The 20,790-nt window shown below is 40.7% G+C and overlaps 1 protein-coding gene across 3 annotated transcripts in view; it reads left to right on the plus strand.

Annotated features, from left to right (window-relative positions):
* The window catches only part of BCAS3 (BCAS3 microtubule associated cell migration factor), a gene marked incomplete at both ends in the record, with an annotated part of 366,916 nt that overhangs the window by 110,058 nt on the left and 236,068 nt on the right, over positions 1 to 20,790 (plus strand). For all 3 annotated transcript variants that reach the window (XM_082008615.1, XM_082008616.1, XM_082008617.1), the window contains one exon: positions 8,956 to 9,220. In XM_082008615.1, coding sequence (XP_081864741.1) covers positions 8,956 to 9,220 — 265 coding nt within the window. The remainder of the gene's footprint in view (positions 1 to 8,955; positions 9,221 to 20,790) is intronic.

The raw sequence follows: 20,790 nt of genomic DNA on the forward strand, positions 1-20,790 counted from the left end.
CCATACTGAAGTCACCTGCTTTCGTACGTGAGATTCTGGCCGATAGAGCTTCGCCACGCGTTTCCCAAAATGTCCTTCTTCCACAGTCTGATGCATGATTCTTCTTTCCTTGCTTTGTGATCCGCTAGCACGTTTCTTGCAAACGCTTATTACTGATATTATAAGACCGTGTAGTTCACGGACAAGGAACTGGTACATTGGTTAATGTTTCCTGTACTTGTCTGAACGGCTGTGTCTAAGCTGCTGGACACGCAGAAGTTCCCTGTGCAGGATCACCGCTTCTGCACAAATTGACTGTACATGGAGTACACTGAAAGAACCATTTTTCCAAGAAGTGTTGCATCTGCAGCGTATGCTTTGTGTAATACACGGCATACCAGTTTTGCTCCGGGAGCAGATATTTGGGAGCCATATATACTGGTGTTCCACATATGGACACATGTGTCTGGTGTTACAGCAGTGTTTGAATTGTAATTTCACCCAGTTCAGCATATCAGCCCTGGAGTATCCCCTTTTGCAGGGCTGCAGAATTCCCAGTCTCTTGTTTTACCTTGTCTTTACTGGTTGGAGGGCAGACCAGTAGCTTGGTATTTCTGTCTCCTAAGAGAAGGTGACAGGAGGTCCCCTCTGTCATTCATATACAGAGGCATCTTAAGTGGATTAAGTTGCACGCTTAATGTATATTAAGGAAAAAGAAGCAAGTGTTGTGATTTAATAATGGTGTTTTCTGATCGATTTACTGCAATCAAGCAGTGTCTCTAAGTCAGCCCCGTGTCTTCCTACTGAGTCAGATGTATTAACTATATGGTTACTTTGACTTAATAAAACTAAAGAATATACGCTCCATCATACATTAATTTTTCTAAATTCCAGGCAAATTCTGGTTTGGTTTGGGGTTGAGCAATTTTGGTCTGAAAGACTGTTTCTACCTTGTCCTGCCCATTTCTGAAATATAGAGACTGGCTGGAAAGAGACCTGCAGAGGTTTTGTCTCCTTTCATGGACAGCAGGATCTTGTCCTTAGCCAAAGCAGAATTTGTGCTAAGCATTAGCAGTGAGTTGGCCACTCCGACCAGAGAGCGTCACTGCAATCATACTGTTAAGGAACGGGATAAAGTAGAGTTTTTCTACTTTGATTTTTATAAAAAGAAAAATGAAGGTAGTTTTTAATGCAGAATGTTGTGTTTGCATGGCCAGCCTGTCCCGATAGCTTTGCTTATGCTGTTTGTAATTTTCTGCTCGATGGAGGAGAAAGGGATGAGGCTGTTACCAAGTTCCTCGACAGGATAAGCTTTCCCTGGACTGAAGTGTTGCTCGCAGCAGACTGTGCTGGTATTCAATACATGATCATACGCACTTTCCGAACGACTGACGGTCGTTATCCCCTGGGGCGGTGTCCATAGGCACCTGCTCGCCACCTTCCAGGGTTTTTTTGTTAGTGATCTTCTTTTTAGGGCTTGGCTGCCCTGCCAGTCTGCTTAGTGTTGACTTCATGACGCTGAGGGAGATTTAGGTACTGTGCTTGGCAAGGTAGGTTTTTTGAGCTTCCATTCCCCTTGATACAGCATTAAGGGTAAGTAGTAGTATCCTTCCTGACTGCTCACAGCTAGTCTTCATAACGTGGTTTTCCTTTTCTTTTTCTGTATGCTTTGAACAACGAAACAGAGTGTTACTGAGTTTTAAAGTGTTGTTGCTGTAAATCTATGTCTATTGTATTTGCTGACTTTGAGCAGCAAATATAGGAAGAAGCCTTATCTGCTGAATAAAACATTGAGTCAGGACTGTGAAGACCACTCAGATCCTAACAAAGGCACTGACTTTTTTGTGTGACTCACAGGAAGGTGGTTTAAGATGGAAAGTGGACCTCTGTTTCATAAGGGAATTGCAAGGACAATGGCCACGAAAGAATGTGAAGTGCTCAGATACTTCATTGGTTCGAGTGATGCAAGTCCCAAGGTCACAACGTTCAAAGTTACTTTTCTGCAAACACAGACAGAAGTCACTGTTTTGGTTACATTGGATTAATGTCTTTTCGTCTTTAAGAGCCACTTATGCTTTAGAATTTGGGTTTTTTTCACTGAAGAGAACAAAAACCAGTAGGTTTGATGCTCTGTGTTACATTGCGGAGGATCATTGCAAGCCCTGGTTGTATTTAACCATACCAGAGAGAGCTCTGAAGCTCTCGGGGAATCCATGCTTGCACAATTAAGCTGTAAAGGGGAAGAATGTGCATGTGTACGTGGTGCACATTTTGGCTGGGGATACATTTTCTTTCTTACAGCTCATGCATTGTAAGTCAACACTTTTGCACTCATATTTTTATCCAAGAGAATTTTGGAAGGTTTAAAAAAAAATATAGCATGTTCTGAACCGAGGAAGCTCATTTACTTGCAGATGAAAGTTAGACTGTCACCTGATGATCCTTTCTCTTTGATCTGAAATTGTAAACAGAAAAAAAAATCCCTGAAAACAGTATTATCTCAACTTAGAACAAATAAACGTAATGATAGCATCAGTGGCTGGTGGCCAGGGTCCTCCGTAATCTTTTACGCTGTCAGACTTTTGTTATTCTGACTCTCAAACTGCTGTTATAAGTGACTTCAGTCAGCATAGGTAAACAGAGGGAATGATAAAAACATTCCAGCATGGGCTGCCACAGAACATGTGCAATTTTACGCTTTTCTAGGGAATGCATCAATGTTTTTGTGACGTGATTTCATAGAGGCTGCTCAAGGTTGTGTCACGTACCATGTCCGGGCAGTGAAACGTTGGAATAGTTTACAAACATTTGATGTAAACCTCCACGGTTAATAGAAATGTCTTCCTATCTGTTGTCATAGTTATGTAGTTGCAATTATTGAAATAGTTTCTCAAAGAGAGACTCTCTTACTTCTAGGAAAGGATCTGGGGACAGTCTTGAAATAATAAAGATTGCTTTAGGGAAGTTGATCAGTCTTTGATGAAAGCGGACAGTAAGAAACTGCTGCAATTAGAAGTAGCTTAACTATCTTGAGGAGACGGAGCTCGAAGCAGAGTGGCATTTGCAATTTCAGTTATTAACAGAGAGCGGCCACTCTGGCTGAAGGACCCTACATGAATGTCTCGCTGTGTCCAGATTCTGCCGTTGTTCTATACGAAACCAAAATCAGTTTTGACAACCCAGGGAGACAGAGTGGGGTCTGCGTGGGTCTGATAAATCATATTGTGTAGTCCATGATTTTATTATTTTTTCATTTGCGCTTGTTGCTACATCATTTCCTTAATTTTCTCAACCAAAAAAAAATCAAATACAGAGCAGTTTTCTAATTTATTTTGACCCTTACCTCCTCAGTACTGCTGCTCTTTCTCATTGTTTAATTATATTGGGTTTTTTATTTCTGCCGTCTCCTTGCACAGCATAATTAAATACTTAAGTCACGTCCTTCAAATAATGGTGTTTTCTCTGTGACATTGCATAGTGTGCATGAAACTGGGTTAAGTTCCTAGTGCAATAATGCTAGTCATGCTTTTTTGTTGTTTCACGTCACTACTGAAGTTCAATTTAATGCAGTGAAATGCAGAAGAATATACATATTGTACCGGGTGTAACTCACCCCAACTGAAAAAGGGGCACTAGGGGGAGAAAAAAGAGGACTAGGGAGCCTGGGGAGGTTCTGTGATAGCCCAGTATGGTTCCTTCTCCTTTCTAAGAAAGTAAGTGATAGTATATATTTAAGCATTGGGCAGCGAGTTAGTACAATATTAACTTCTAGAAGCCCTGAAATACAGAGGCTGGGTATAGGCTGTCAGTCATTCCCAGGAGCAGTGGTAAACAAGGTCACTGCTTGTCCCATGGGATTGCTTGTGTAATCAGCCGTACCTCTGACTATCCCATTTTAATCAACTGCTTTTAAAATAGGTTTTCTATGTGCTGCCCTTATTTCTGTTTTGTTTTCTTTCAGTTATGGCTTGAATTATTTTTTTTTTTATTTGTTTTGCAAATGTTCTAATTAACATCGTGTTTAAATTTGGACAAGCTGTGGGAATAAGGAAAAAATTATAGCAAAAACTTACATAGATTTACATGACATAAAATAAGTAAATGTATGTCAGCTTCGAAGCCTTAGGTTCAGCTAGTTCCACCCAGATTTTCAGAATATCAGAAATAATTTTTTGGTCTGTACAGTCTTGAAAGCTGATCTTCAGTAGAGCTGTTGACGCATGACATGTGCTTGTAGCACTCCATATATTAAATTACCTTACTGTCTCACTCGGGTCAGGCTGTGAGCACGGCAGCTAAATTGCCATTCAGTTTTCTGGAGGATTTTACATCATGGTGTTTGAAACACAGGGAAATGGGATAGTGGAAGTTAAAAAGAAGCACAGGAGAAAAGTAATTGAAGGAGAATAGGAGAAGACAGCAAAAGACTGAAAAGAAGTTACAGAGGTTAGAAGTGAATGCTTTGCAGGAAAGCATTGCAAGAAACAAATGGTGAAGGTGAGAGAAATGACAAAGCTAAAGGAAGCTACAAGCTGGAGGACTCATTGAATAATACAAGTGTATTGAAAGGTTTCTTTCTTAGCGCCTGTCAAGAAAGCCTTTCTCAGATTGTTATTTCCTTTCCATAGAAGTACTGGATGATTTCTTTCCAAGTCATGCTAAAGCCTCCCAGAATATATGAAACACTGTTTAATTGTCTCTGATGGGAAAACAGTCATATAGTCTATGATTCTGAAAAAAGTATTGATAATTTTGTGAGGGTATGGACTGTTTATCTCAACAAACTTATTAATACTGAGAAGAGTCAGTAGTAGGCAGTAATATAAGAGGTGCAGGGTGTCTGGTCTGCCAGAACCCCTCTTGGGTTTGACAAGTGCTGATTAGGATTTGTGGAGCAAGCTGAATTGCCTATAAGATAGGAGCAAGATTTCTGCAGACCTGTGCAGCTGGAGTCGCAGAATACCTGGGTTAGCCATGGGTGAATTGGAGGATGCCTGCTGTTATCCTTGTAACATTCTGTGGTTGTCTGAAGTGCTGCCTTTGGGCCAAAAAAGGCTTTGGTCCTCTAATGAGGACCTTGAGGTATCCAGTGATTTCACCGAGACTTTTGGATATGCAAGAAATGTAGCTTGAAGCTTAGGGAACCAAACTGCTCACGTACTAGGAGGAAGACATGGTAATAAAGCTAGGAGAAAGCACTGATGCGCCCACAAGAATATCTAGTATTGCAATTTAAAATATCTTAAGGGTTCCCAAGTTAAACAAAATCTCAAGTCTATAATTCCTTTTACTGGCCCAGACAGAAAGGATAGATAAAATTTTGAAATACAGGCGTGAGTCTTAAATCTGATGTTGACCTTGAGCTTTAGAATAAACTTTGCATCGTGAGAGATCTAGCGTGCTTTGTACTGTATTAACATATATCTGTAAACACTATGGGGTCTTGATTGATCTTTGGTATCTAAACATTACATCATAATTAACAACAAATCCAGAAATATATTATAAATACATGAAATAATAGTACATTAACCTAAAGGACAGCAATAAATTGCAATGCTTAGCATAAACTTGAAAACCACTAATGGGCCACTGTGCAGTTTGTTGATACTATAAGCAGTCAAGAACTCTGTGTAATGTACAGTAACAGTGTGGTGGATGACAGCAAGTCTGATGTGATAATTTTTTTTTTTTTCCACGGACACACACAGCTGATTTTTTGAAGTCATTTCTGAGACTGCCATGATGCGCATTCTCCTTTCAGCTTGGTCCAATGCTTTCTTCCAGGTCTACTGGAAAGTTATGGACTCCTTTGCATTGCACAGATGGATTTGTGCTTTTTTGAATGAACTTCTTTAATACGTGCCCTTCTATGAAATCGGAAATATTTTCTGAATTACGTCCTTGACCTGTCTGTGGTACTGCTACTCATCATTTATCTGTGGAAGGCCAACAAGGCCATTTTTGAGACTGGTAGGAGATAGGTAGAATGACTGCAAATGTAACAGTAGCTTCCAAAATACTTTTTGTTGCTGCTGAGTAGGGTTTCATAACTGTATTCCTATAAATCTTAATTAATTTCACACTCATCTGTCAACACTTTTTTTCTTATTATTACTGAGTCCTAAAAACCTGTTTGTTCTCTGCCTCTGTGGTTTCAGCCATATTTTCAGTAGTCATGACCATGGTACCCACGCTCTAAGTGTGGCGAGTGTTTGTGATCATTACTTTAAAGAGAGAGTTTTGGATTAAGTTGTTCAAAACTTTCTTCCTGAAGATCAGAAATACTTTTTTCTGTGTAACGTTTACATTGAGAAAAAACATCCTGTAATAATTGTTTCCCAGTTTCTCGGCTTGTGTTGTCATATGCCAGGGCTGTTGTATGTCTTTTTAAAACAACATAATCCTAAGGATGCGTGCTGAAAACTGAGTATTAATATAGAAACATACACGTTTCTGTTACGCAATACAGCGAGATACGTTTTTCCCCCCCTCTATCATTTCATAGAAATGTCCTCTAAAAATGCTCTACTAAATAAGATAAGAGAGATGTGAGTGAAAGCAGGGATTTAAAGAGTTTTGCTGGAAGTGCAGGAGGGAAGAGATTGAAGAGGCACCGGTGGCCTGAGTCTGTCCTGTAAATAAGGCTCAGAGGTGTCAGCTCGCGGGGGGATGTGTTGAAGTCCCCTCCAGATAGCTGTGGTTTCAGGGGAGAATGCTTTCCTGCAAAGCGCACGGAACCGCAGAGCAGGACAGAAAACTCCGGTGCTGCAGGCATGGAGTGAGCGAGCGGAACAGCAGAGAGGAAGAAAGAGAAAAGCTGTTTTCTTGAGGCTGGGCCAGATAGATGGTTTTAGAGATCAGGAAGGGAATTTAAAGCTGGATCTAAAATGAATACCAAATATTTGGAAAACAGTGATGTGCTCAGAGGGGTCAGCATCTAACGACGGACATGGCCATTCTTCATGTTATTAGAAATTGGAAAACAGCGCCTTTTGATAGGATTGGAAGGATGTTCCCACAGCCTTAATGATTTTATTCTGTTGGTGATTTTTCTGTTGTAACTGAGAGTGGCGATTTGTATACAGTTCTTACATTTAATTTTGACTGGTAGCAATTGCCTCCTTAAACAGCAAGTACTTAAATACTCTTGGTGCCGTAGTTTCTCCCTGACTCCCCAGCTTTGGGGTTTCTTTTTTTGGCTCCTGTTAATCCCTGTGGGGTCTCTAATCCTTTGTGAGCAATCTATTAAGGTGAAACACTTTGTAGGCAAACTGGGAGCTCTGAGTGCTGTGACTTTATGTCAGTAATACCAGAATCACTGAAAGTGCTAAACCTGTCAGATTTTGGGGGGATTGGTTAGCCGTATCATTAGCAGATCGTTTGGGTATGTCGCTGTAATTGAAAAGAGCAGGTGTGTAGCGCTGTTTTTTAGTTTATCTATGTAATGTTGGTGAAGCATTTTGTGTCGTGACAGTCTGTCAGCCAAATATCTTGTCACAAGTCACAAGACTTAAATCCTTTTTTTATCTCAAAGGCTTCAGGGCTCAGTTGGAAACTTGCGCTTTGATGAATACTTGCTGCTTTTGTCTGGAATAGCTGGAGTGCATTTCTGGAATATTTGTCAAGATTTTATCAGTGTTTACTCCAATTTGAGTACCTAGCGTATTGTAAAACTGGCTTCGGTGAAATCTTAAAGAATTTTATTTAGTTTATGCTGTTTAATAATATAATGAAAACTAATCCTTCGTCTGTCTGATTGTTTGCCGTGTTAAATCCCACTTGCCTACGTGGTTCTTTTTAGTCAGCTTTTACCTTTAAAAACATTTTTGGAAGAATTGTTTTGGGTTTTTTTTTCCTATGATAAATCATTTTAACCTAGTCTACTTGTTTTCTTGAGTTGTCTGCCAGTACGGGGTTGGAAACAAACTTTAATCTCTCTCTTAAAGCATTCCTTCAGGAACAAGAATTTGCTTTCCATCAAAGCGTTGTGTAAAGCACACTTAAAAGAGAATGAAATCCTTCTAGACTTCGTATCTGAGATCTATGCAAGGAGTAACTATAGTAGAAAATATTTAACTGTATTTTAGTATTTCCTTCAAGACTGACCATTTTAAGCTAAAATAAGACTTGCGTTTCTTAAGGGGTAGATAAGTACTCGTAGGCATAACAAGAAATTGAACTGGGGTCTTTCCTGGGACTTTGATAGCTGATTAATAAAGATTGTTATGTGGTTTTATATAGAGAAATGGCCAAAGTTATTCAGTTTCTTCTTGACAAAATTTTAGAACCAAAAAGGAGCATAGGTCCATGGATACCTGGATGAACAGTAATTCCACTGAGGGATAAACTGATAGTAGCAGGATTAGAGACCGTTACAGACAGCTTTTGAAAATGCTGGCCGTTGATTTTTTTTGGTTTGTTAAGTTATGTGTTATGTAGGACATGGTATTTCTGTTGACTTAAAATACAGTTTTGAGTGCCAGTATTTGTCAAAATCAGGCCCAGTGGTGAGAGCTTTCTCGTCTCATCCCTCCCTTTTCCCCTTTTTGGGTAATCTCTAAAAATTAAAGTAAACAAGCAAATAACAAAACATGTAATTGAAATGGTTTCCCAACTCTTTTTAGAACTCAATTCTATTTGAAAATTACGCCAAGCTCTTGTGGCTTTCTGTGGTACTTTGCAGCATGGTTTGTTTTCGTAAATTCAGGTCCGATAAAAGAAAAATCTCAGAATATTTTGAAAAGTACACAAAATTCAGAACTGGGTATTACATAGCAGCTTATATTTACAATTTACTGAATACTAAGTTCATTGGTATATACACAAAAATTCAAGTTATTGCCTAAACTTAGGGGGTTTTTATTCACACTTCCAATTAAGATTTGTGTTTGTTTGAAACATGGTAGTCCATTTCCTTTGTTAGATGTGTGTACATTGGTGACTACATTCCCGTCTCACTCCCCTGTTTTCTAGGTACAGGATATCTCCTTCAGCCATGACTGTCGTTGGGTTGTGGTCAGCACACTTCGTGGCACTTCCCATGTTTTTCCTATCAACCCTTACGGCGGCCAGCCCTGTGTCCGAACGCACATGTCACCCCGGGTGGTAAATCGCATGAGCCGATTCCAAAAGAGTGCAGGGTTGGAAGAGATCGAGCAAGAGCTGACATCTAAACAAGGAGGACGCTGTAGCCCTGTTCCAGGCCTGTCAAGCAGCCCATCTGGCTCACCACTCCATGGTAAATCCCTTTTTTTTTTTTTTTTTTTTTTTTTTTTTTCTTTTCTTTCTCTCCCCCTTACACTGCCAGGAAAACTTTCCCCTTGAGTCATTAATGCCCATAGCCTCTAGGATTTTTCAGTACCTGCTATTTAGCTGCCTAACACAAAAAGATTTGGTTCCTAAATACCTTTGGCAATGCTGGCCTAAGGATCTTCATAGTTTTCCAGCTTCCCATGTCAGTAGTATTTGTTAACAGCACGAACAAGAGAAACATTGATTTTACTGAAGATTGCAAGAATTGATTTTGTTCATTCTATTGGCCCACGTAGTTTGTGCCACTAAAAAATGATTTTCATAAAATAAGGTGCTGCAGGTATTGTAAAAAAAAAAATACGTAACGTATGCAGATATTATAGGAATGAGCCACAGTATAAATGCCTCAGAAAGATAGTTCTAGTTTTTCAACTCACTTAAGAAAACTGTGCTATCACAGATGTGTTAATAATTTCCACTCTAAACTGAAAGTTTTGGGGTCTTTAGGTTTCAAGCTTTGTTTCCCTCTAGCACACAGTCAGTAATCTGATCTATATTCAAATGCAGTTGCCTAAAATTCACATTGCTCATTGGCCTCGATGATCATGAAGCACATCTGGATATCCTCAATAAGTACTGTTTGAGGAGAAATTTGGAAACTAGGCAATGTGAAGTTGATAGCATAGATTTTTGTCTGCTTAGTGTGTGTGTGTGTGTGAACAATGTGACAAATAATGTACAAAGGAAAGAAAATCTGGAAGAATTGGTCTATACATCTTACACATGTGGCGGATGTGCTTTGGAGAAACTCAAAGGACGTGAAGGGGAGCCTCTAAAAAGATTCAAAAATAATCACTGTCCCAGCTTCTTCAGTTTCATGTTTGCTGTTCTTTTCGCCTTTCTCTTCCATGAGGTCTGTACTAGAAGCTGCTTTGTTTGGACTCAGAACTGGCTGCATCCTTACCCCTCCTTTTTATTAAGAGTAAGTCACAGCTTCTGTTGAAGTGAAAGTTTAAATAGCAGTTTGGTACCAGTAGCCACCCTTTTCCAGTCCAAGACTATTAAAAACGGCAAAAAACAGTCCCTCTTCCCTAAATATGAGTAGGATTAGAAGCGTTCGTGAAAGCCCAACTATGTGCTGTCATAGTCAACATCTTTGCTGCTATAGGGGGAACCTTTGTGAGGTTTCTGAATCAAAGGAATATTTTTATGACCTGTTGATTATTAAGGGAACCAGAGTTGTCTCGGAAGAAGCTTCTGTATTTTCTCTTTTCTTTGGACTTTTCTGAACAAAGTTTTCTGCATAGCTGTTTCTGGAGCCATCCTCTTCTGCCTGGAGCCACTGGAAGGCACCCAAAATGTGATCTGTAGTTTCCTCCTGCTTGGAGACATTTGTATATCTACCATTTTACTTTCTCTCTCATCGTTGTACAGCAGCTCAGCATGTCAGGCTGGGGAGTGCTGTAAAGGTTTACTATGGCACATCCAATCCCTCTTGACTGTTGACATCACGTAGAGGAGAGAAAGCACTATCAATTTGTGTAGCTTTCATCCAACCAATTTTGTTCTCTGTCAAGGGAAATTGCAGTAAGTCATCGTCTTTACAATACTCTTAGGTACATTAGAAGCTTTGAATGGATTTGACCCTTTCTTTTTTTTTAAAGAAGAAACAGAATTTTCATTTGCTCTAGGATCCTCAGTGGTGGGCAGATTTTCTAGGTAGGAGAAAGACATGCATGGATGAGTTACTGGGAGAAAGGGAGCAGCATTTACGGGAGTGTCTCAAGAGTTTTAAGGCTTCAATTTTCAAATGTCTGTTTTGAAATATAGTAAATAAATTAGATTTTTCAAGATCTTTGTCCAGTCATCATTTCTTGAAAAGTAATTCTGTTTAAACAATTAGCTCCATTTGCAGGCTATGCATATGCACGCCGAGAATTAAGGCAGGAAGGTAACTTCGGTTTCTGGAGAACTTCACGCAGATTGTGCTCACCACTTTCTTACAGTGTAGAAGGGCTTGAAGTTGGACACATGCTGAGACTGTGTCTTGGTAACTTGCAAAGCTTCATGGGAAAATTTTCCATGAGAAATTTGTGGGGATTGTATGGAGGAGTTAGTGGAGTTGTCTTAAAAAAATCTTAGGAAAAAAGATACGTTTGGTTTTAAATAATCCATTTGGTGAAATATTGTACTGTTTTTAGTAATATTGTTGCTGCTTTTTCATTTCGGTAATCTTTCAGTTTACCTGGCTGAAGGCAGGCAGGATACTGAACCACATTATATGCCTTTTATGAATGCCATTTATCATCAACTTGGAAAAAAACCCCTGAAGTTCACAGTGACTTTCAGTGGAGGAATTTTGTGGGTGTGTGTGGCAGCTGGATTGGCCAGAGACCGGTGATTATTTTAATTTGTGAGCTAAGATGTGTTTACTCAGTTTGTAACAGCTCCTTATCATATTATAATGTTAAATTATTGTTGTTTGGCGGAGTTACGGCAGTCTGGTGACAGGAGTGTTGACTAGCACTCAGAACAGAAAAGAGCAATTCTGGGTTTAATTCTTTGCTTTACTTTTAACTCACCCTGTGACCCTTAGTAAATTTTATTCAGCTGATCTTGTCTATCAGCTTTCTACTGTGTAACAAGAAGAAGTGTTCCCCGTGCATGGAATTACTTGGATTTTGTAGTTTTCTTCAAGAAGAATAACTGTTACTTTCCTTAACCACCCCTCTAAACGCAGCTGGTTATAATGGAAATAAAACCAAAGACCATGTCCTGGAGAGCGCCATTACGCTGGGACAAATTGTTGATTAAGAAACCGATTCAGAGAAGATTGTGATAAACTGGTTTTGTCTCTGGAGGATTTTTTTGGTGTGGAGTCATGTCATCGTGATTTTCCTCTTACGTCCTTTGTGATCTAGAAAAGTTTCAATAAACCCTACGTTAGAAAACCTGCTGTTAATCCTTGTGCTAATATTTCTTTCGCATTACAAGAGCATTGCTACAACCTTAGGCCAAAAGACCGGACTTCTGTGAGCAGAGCGCTTGCTTGTTATCTTCTTTTTTGATTAGCGGTTGTAACCTATTGATGTTAACTTGTGATTAGCTTTTGTTCTTGTAAATATTTTCAGAGTTTGGGCTTTGTAATATTTTTCTCACTTGTTTTTCAACTCCCCGTTTCAAAATGAAACTGTTTGCTATGTATATAGTAGCAAGGCAATCTATTTACTTTTGTTCGGAGTACCCTAGGAACTGTTTACCCACACAGCGTAAGCCTTTACTGGGGGTGGGGATGATTTCATTTCCAAATGAATCATAGTTTGGCTTTGTTCTTCTTAGCAGAATGAAGTAAACTGTTAAATAGAGGATGATAGAGATATTTCCTTTGCACCTTTTATAGCTAACACAGATTTTGTTTGGGCTATTCTGTCTGTTAAAGCAGCGAGGTTGTATTTTTGTCATTCCGTTGGATTGCCAGGGTGCGTTGTCAGTAATATCTGAGTTACTTTGGGATCCTTTTATGGGCTTTTACTATTATAAAACTTGTTATGACATCAGTCGGTTGTGGGGCTGAACATTAGGGTAAAATATGGCCTTACGTGACCTTTTTACTTGTGCAAAATGGGGTTTATGGCACTTACCTGTCTCACAGGTACCCTGTGTGGATTAATGGATGAGTAGTTAAGAGAGAACTATGTCCTTGGTTACACAAACGTATCCCCTGTTATCTTCAAGACACCTGTATGTGAATAGCAAGGAGCATTTAGCTGGAAAAACGTAATGCTTTATGTGGAAGATGGAAAGCTCTATATAACTCTGACTAGATCTATTCTGCAAATTAAAATTTACAGTATGTTACTATCATTACTTCTTGCACCACCAGTGAGTTAAAATCTCTCTAGCTCTACTCAGAGGTTTTTTCTGTGGTTGACTGCAGGGATTTCCAGTATCAGAACAAATGGTAATATAGTAAGTTAAGCACACACTGGACCTATAGCTACACATCCACACCTACTAAAAACAATCTGTAATAATATGATACTCTCTGAATATGTCTTGTCATTTTCTTGGGGATTGAAGTATTTATTTGGATGGTGTAGTTTTGCCAGAAGACCGTTCATAATACACAGTGGTTCTGTTTCAGATTTAATACCTATGCTGAAATGGAGTACATAAATTTAGAATTATGAAAAAACATGATGTTCTGTCTATATCTCATTCAGACTTGTACTTGGGTCTTTACAGATATTTTTATATAGCACATTTTTCATTGCAAAATCTTTTTTAGTTTTAAAAATTGACATGGTTTTCTCTCACTTTTCCTTGATTTGTTACAATCGCAACATGATTAAAATGCAAGCATAAAACTAGAAGTTTGATAAACATTTAGTCTGAGATGCTTTAAATATTTTCACGTTGCTTTTCACTATTTCCCAGAGTGAAACTCCTTTTACTAGAAGAATTCTTATGGGAAAGCAGGGTTGAAAGGACTGACATCATCAGCCCTTCCTGAAAAACAGATTGGTTTCCTTTAAGTAACACTCACTTAAGAAACCACCTATTTAGAGAGAGGCCGACAAAAATAGTTTCAAAGAAAATTAACTGTATAATAATTTAAAGCACTGGAGGGCAGTTCCTTTCCAAAGTTTAACTCCAGAGCTGGCACTGCAAACACAAGTTGAAAACAGTTTGAAAAATCTCTGTTGAGCTTTAATTTTGCCCTTTGTAAACTGTAGCCTCTCTCGGCAGAAAATAGTTTTTATAAACGTATAGAAACAATAAAGCAAGCTGCAGAACAGGCCCGAATTATTTTTTAATGTACTTTTAACGTTCCTACCTGTTTAATCATCGCCCTCTTCCACAGCATCACACTTGGCTTTTTTTTTTTTTAATTTAAACGTACTTTCAAAATCCTTTCTCTTCCAGCTTCGCCCAGAAGTCCAAATTTGCCCCGAAATCCTCTTTTTTCCGCCCCAAAGCACGGCGTCGCGAGGCGCGGCTGGGCAGGGACGCCCTGCAGGGGGCGCCCGCCTCCCGCCGATGCCGCCGCCCCCGGCGGGGCGGGGCCGGGGCGGGGCCGGGGCGGGGCGGGGCGGGACCGCGGGAGGGGGGGGTGTTCTGCTGGGTCACGGTGAGAGCGGTTCGTGTTTGGGAGCCTTTGCAGCGCGATTTAGGCATCGCTTCTTTCGTACGACGGCTCCTAACAAACTCTGCAGGGTGCTGCTGGTTATTTTAGAACAGATGTAAAACGCTGGCCAAATGGGGCTGATAAGAACAGGCCTTTTTTATTAATGAAGGATTACGTGGCAGTCGCTGAGCTACTCCCATAAACCCGTAATCACAAACACGTAGTGATCCTCTTGATTTCACACTCTGATTTGAAGTGTCTCTCTAGGTTTTTAAGGCAATTAGAAAAAAAAAATAATTAATGTACCTGGTGGGAATTTTCTGCTAACGACCTTTGGAGACCAGTACTGCCTTCGGGGAAGGGCGCAGGGCTACGCGGAGCCTCCCGCCCGTGGGAGTGCCCGCAGAAGTCCCCCGGAGCCCGGCGGGTAGGGCAGCCCCCCGATTGCACACGTAGAGCAGGGGAGAAGAGGTGCGGACGTACGGGCAGCTGACCGTAAGCACCAGTTTGGGAACGGGCCAGGAGCTTACTGGTTGTAAATGAGCTGTGGTTTTAGGTGCCCACCCCCCCTTTTTTTTTTTTTTTTTTTTTTTTTAATGGATGGAGACCTGGTGGAGTGAAAGAAGTGGGTGGTATATTTTGGATAGTTTCTGAAGTGGAAGGAAAAGATCCATTCCCTTCAGATAAGTAGGGAAGCAGACTGATAAATTCTGTCACGAGGGAAGTTCATGTTTGTCCATAAAGTGTTTTAGAAGTGGGCTTTTGTGAACACTGTTGACCTGAGACTGAGGCAAATATATATTTGCCTTTATATTTGAAAAAAAAGTTGCGAGTATGCCAGATAAATTGAAAATTGAAGGAGACTCACATCAGAAGGGAATTGCAGTTCTTGAGATATGAAGTGTAAAAATACATGACTAAGTGATTTAGCACAGCAAATGCCATAGCAGTGGTCAAAGCAAACTGTTTCAGAAAGATTGTGGGTAGGCAGGCGGAGGGGAAGTAATAGGTTCTGCACAGGAGACCGCGATGTCAAAGATGGATCGTGAGGTGAAAGGAAGGTGGAAGGCAGCGAGGAGTTGGATTACCACAGATGTGAGCGTCCCACTGAAGTTTTCCTGTCAAGATGGATGATTTCAGTCTTGGTAACATCAAACTGAAGAAAATTTCTACAGGGTCAAGTGTTGATGTGTCAGAGGCATGTAGCAAGGGAGTCCAAGGAGAAGATGTAGCTGGATTTTTACGTGTTCCTCTAAAAATGACTTAATAAAAATGATATTTTGGGATTCTATTGTTATTTCAATTGTTACCTCAATTTATGTCCTATTAATTTACAGCGAAATAATGTTTTTCCATCTGCAAATCTCACCGGTTCACCAGGTATATAAAAGACAGGCTGGTGTATATCCTTCTTGTACATGGTGAGTTACAGAGACATCCTGCAGATTATGCATCACTTTTGATAGGGTTTTGCAGTTCTTGCCAATTGGAAATCGATAAATATCGATATTAGCGATGCGCAAGAAGGAACGCACTCCACTGCTTTATGGCTTCTCGGTGTGCTTTATGTGTCTGTGCAGAGGACTAGATGCACTTGTATACAGAAGAACGGTGTTTTAAGGAGAAATTGGTATGATCGGCATAAAAACAGTCACTAAGATTGACCTTTGAAATAATAACCCAGCGAAAAAGAGCTGGTCACCGAAGCAGTGGTACAGGAAAGGTTTTCTGAGTGGTGTTCATGTCCAAAGCACAAAAGGGCAACGGCGAGGATTAGGTCAGGAGAAGAGAGCTCTAGTGCAGGAGAGGCAGCGTGATCCAGAAATTTATTGGTGGGTCAAGGAATGTAAGTGGCTTGAGGGAGCTGCAATCAGTGAAATGACAAAAAGTAGCTTTGGTCACCTGATACAAGCCTGTACTAGGTTTGATCAGAAGGTGAGAAAATAGATTCTAGAGTTTTTCAAGAGACCGTATCTGCTAAAGGAGGAGGTTTAAGTATTGAGCGTGCAGTATGACAAGTAAGGTTTGGCATGAAGGAAGGTGAAAGCATGTGAAGCACTGTGTTAGTAACCAGTGAGGGAAAGGAATGGGACAAGAGCTGGTGGGAACAATCTTCTTATCTGATGGACCTGCTGAGTTCAAGCCCAAACACCTCCGGCTTCCTCTGGCAGTGGGTGTTCTGGGGCACGGCCGCTGTTGAGAGGGAATCCAGGGCTGATCCCTCGTGCCTGCAATCTGCATTGGATTCCCTGCGTATATGATCGGTGATGATTATGCAGTAAGTGGGTGCTGCTGTCGTTGGTTTTAAGTTTAATATTCTTAAGTAAGGCATTTAAATCAACTGTGCATTTTTGGTAGTCTGAAAATTGTAAACACTTTATGGAAAGAAACGTAAGTATTAAAGTTGGAAATAAAATATCCTTGTATCTTTTAAAATGTTTATCTTTACCCTTAAATATGCTGATTGGGCTTATTCTTTTTGCTTAGTCTTTGTGGGCTGTTAAAATCAGTTGCTTTTTCCCATCTCAAGGAAATGCATCTTTGACACTTCTCATGACCTGAGTCACGATGCTGTCACAGAGCCAGAAAACATCCTTAACGGTCATGGGTAAAAGAGCAGAGCTGCCGAGGGTGTGTGGTGGGTGGAAGAGGGAGAGAGATTGCTATGGTTTACTTCAGTTCCTATTCCATGGGTGTTTCAGACAAGCCATTTATTATAATTATCCATGGATATTATTATCAAGTTCTCATATGCAGTTGTTCTCAAGGCACTTTTTTTTTTCCACATAGCTTGGGATAAATACTGTGTATTCAACCTGGACTGAATTCAGATGCTAAAATATTTGTGCTAATTGTTGCAGCTAGAGCAGGGGAAAATAAGGCACAGGTAAAAAGGTGGGGCGGGAGAAAAGGCCAGAAATGTATTAACATGTAGCTTATTGTCAACACTAAATTCTAATAAGCTAAGCCCTTTGAGTACGGGGCTGCTATTAAACTCTCCCGATCTCCTCACCCAACACAGCTGTATACAGAGGTGTCCTTCAGAAATTCCCAGACCAGTCATTTGCAGTTTCTAAGACAAGCTGACCAATTTTTCTGACTGTGTTGTCCCAATACAAAAAAATACAGTTCGTAAAGATCATTTTACTCGGTATCATTTGGAAAAAAAGTTGGAGACACCCAAATTTTCTAGAAAAGTTCACACTGCTGAAGCATCTCAGAGTCATCCCTGAAAGAAGGCTTTGGGTTCAAAACTGTGTTGATATGAATTATGATTGATAGACACAACGAGGGGCAGTAATAGTGCATACTTGTTTTCTCAAGCGCTTCATCATTCACCAGCAGACAGTCTTAGTAAAATTCCCATGTGTAAGAAATTGGAGTAACAGAGTCTCTACACAGTGCCTAGAAGCTGCCTGTATGATAACCTCATTAGTGGAGTGTTAAGTCTGAGCTCACATAGTCCTTTCCTCAGAAGAGTTTGCAAACTCAAGTCCAGCGCTGTGGTCGCTACAACCACAGCTTCTGGTCCAGAGCTGGCTCAGGGCCACGCGTTGGGGAGGACGGGCAGCGCACCTTCGCCTTTGTTTGCAAAATACTCCATAGCTATACCCATAGTGGTTCCCAGAAACTAATCTTGCAGTCTTTTAATCTGTGAAGAGTTGAAGGTACAAGGTCTAGTACAAATAGGACGGCAATGTCTGGACCCCTCCCTGCCTGTGGCCGACATTTACTGGAGATGACCTAAGAGCAGAAAGGCCAGTTTGGCCGATTTTGCTGGTAAGCAGCACCTGGAGCAAACCAGCTGAAGAGTTGCTGCTGCCGCCTGCTTTCCGGCTATGCAAAGCCTGGAGCCAACAGCTGGCGATCGCGTTTTGTTGTCGTTTTTGCTTCAAGGAGAGTTTTGCCCATAAATGGACTTGAGCTTTACACCAACAATATTTTTAGTTAAGTAAGTCCTGGAAGATTATTATTATGCCAGACATGTATGTGTGGTGGTGGAGGGGTTGTTTGCTAAGGAAATGGTTCGAGGAACTTTTACTGTGCCGTTCTTTGAGGAACTTCAGCACGGCAAACCGGTATCTGTGCAAAGCGAGGAGGGGAAACGGCAAGGGAAGAAGCAGACGTTTGTGTCAGATTTTCGAGGAGATATTTTTTGCACAAGGCAGCTAACACTAGGGATGTCCTCACAGCTGTTGGTGAGAGGTGCCATGGGGCCCACGGCACTGTTGCTGTTCTGGCAGAAGTGGTTTCCTCTCCTTTTTGATTCCACTGGACTGTCAGTGTAATTTCTTTTCCATGCAGGAAACGAAGAAATACGCACAGAGGTAGGCGAAACGGCAGCCGTACATCACTAATCGTAGAAGTAAATGACAGGTTCAAATCCCAGGTAGAGCTTTGAGCTTTGAACAGTTCTTTCATGATCCATCTTTGGCCAGGGAGAGGTAACAGGCAGCAAAGCGGTCATGGCAGTTCCTTCTCTCTTCTAACCTTTGCCAAGAACAAGAGATTCTGGGGTGTCAGTGAGACGCTTTGTAACTGAGGGACAAACTTTTTGAAACAGAAGATAGAAGACAAAAGAGAAACTTCATAAGGAGGAAAGGAATATGATGAGGCCATGTTCAGATTTTGAGTGGATGATGCTGACGAGCAGTTGGAAGAGCTGAAGTTCAAGGAGCTCGGGTGAGAGGGCAGAGGACTCTCTCATCAGTGGCTGAGACTCTTGGACTGGCGCTTGCATGTCTCGGCAGAGCATTCTGACTTACGAGCTCGCCTGTCACCATCACATGCCTTGCCTGGGTACAACTAGAGAGAAAGTTCTGCTTTCTTAGGATAATCATGAGATTTAGTGCAGCTGTGTTTCAAAAGGTTCAATATCAAGCGGTTTTAAACGTTATGAAAACAACCGGCTGCATTGTTTTCTCCCGTCCGTTTCAATGGAATCAAGTTAGTGATAGGGTTTGGACTTGCACCGGTTTAGCTGAGGGAAAAATTTGCTCTAAGTAGCTAGATCATGTGCACATACATGCTGTAACTAATACGTAATATTCTTCCTTTAATGGGTCTAATTGTATTGGAAATATTGAGGGTTAGAGTGTGAAATGAGGCTAAATTTGGTAGGATACAATTCAAGGAAATTGCGATGCAATTTTAATTTATAAGCGATCATTAACCAAATTAATCGGGTTCCTGACATTTTCTAGGAAAATGTGTAACATTTTACAAAGAAAGATAAAACACGTTTGACTGAATAAAACAAAACATAAAAGAAAAAGCCCACTTCGGCAGTAATTAGCGCTCGTGGTGTTGAGTGTGTTTCTCGGGACGCTATTGAGTTTGTCTGTCAGGCTCTTCCAAATGACTTCTGCGAGCCAGCATTGCTTCCGCAGGGTTCTCTATTCAGGTCACAAGGCAGCATTTCTCACCAGGGCGCTGCTGTTTCCTCTTCCGACTGTAGTAGATTACAGATATACTGGAACATGTCTGAGAAAAGGTCAGAAACAAGGGTGAAAGTCTTGGAACTGAAGCTGGGAAGCTTTCCATTCTCATCCGGGAAACTTTTTGTATTGAATAAAAAGCAAAGCAAAATAAACGACCACATCCATGACACTTCGTTTTTTCCTGCCATTTTCTGTCTGCCAGTTAGAAAAGATTTTATTTCCCTTGCATTATACAATTAATGAATGTTTAGTTGAGGAGTCTTCAGTGTTAAACTAAACAGAAATAACGGCCAAACACAGTTCATTTTCTTACAACTCAGCCTCCACGTGATTGCATAGCCTGGAGTAACTGCGTTTTTATTTACCAAATTAAAGATGTTTATATGTAGTTGTTAATGTCAGTAGACTACATGGTAGGCTTTGAAATGTAGTCTGTTAAATACTGTAATATTTAAAACACAATCAAGTGGGTTTTGAATTTTAATGACAGTGCAGTACTAAGTTTTTGTACTGGAGTAAGGGAAGAAAAATGAAAAAGATCAACACAGAATCATTTTATTATAAGGCTGAGAAGTGCTTGATGCCACTTTAGTTTTTCGTGCAAAGAGTCTAGAGAAACTAAAACCCTTACGATCTTTCCTTTTCTGATAGGAATCAGAAAAACTATCCTGACCAAGTCCTGTTTGCCTTGCTGGCTAACAGGGTGGAATTTCTCTGTGCAAAGAGGATCCCACAACGCTTGAGCGGGAGACGTGCCGTATACAATTGCAACGGCCAGGGGAAATTTAATGGGTAAAACGTTGTAATTTCCGTTTGGTGGTAAGTTGGTGTTTGCACCCCTTAGGTGTTAGGGTGTAGTTTTCATGTTAAGCTCGGTTGTGGATTACCGCGTTCCCTTTCCATCTGACGGGGTGAGGCTGTTGCCTGCGTGCGTGGCTGGGATCTGTGGGACCCATGTGTTAGAGCGAGGTTTAAATCAGGCAAGAA

Source organism: Phaethon aethereus (assembly GCF_964289735.1).
Source record: "Phaethon aethereus genome assembly, chromosome: 19".
Taxonomy (NCBI): Eukaryota; Metazoa; Chordata; class Aves; order Phaethontiformes; family Phaethontidae; genus Phaethon; species Phaethon aethereus.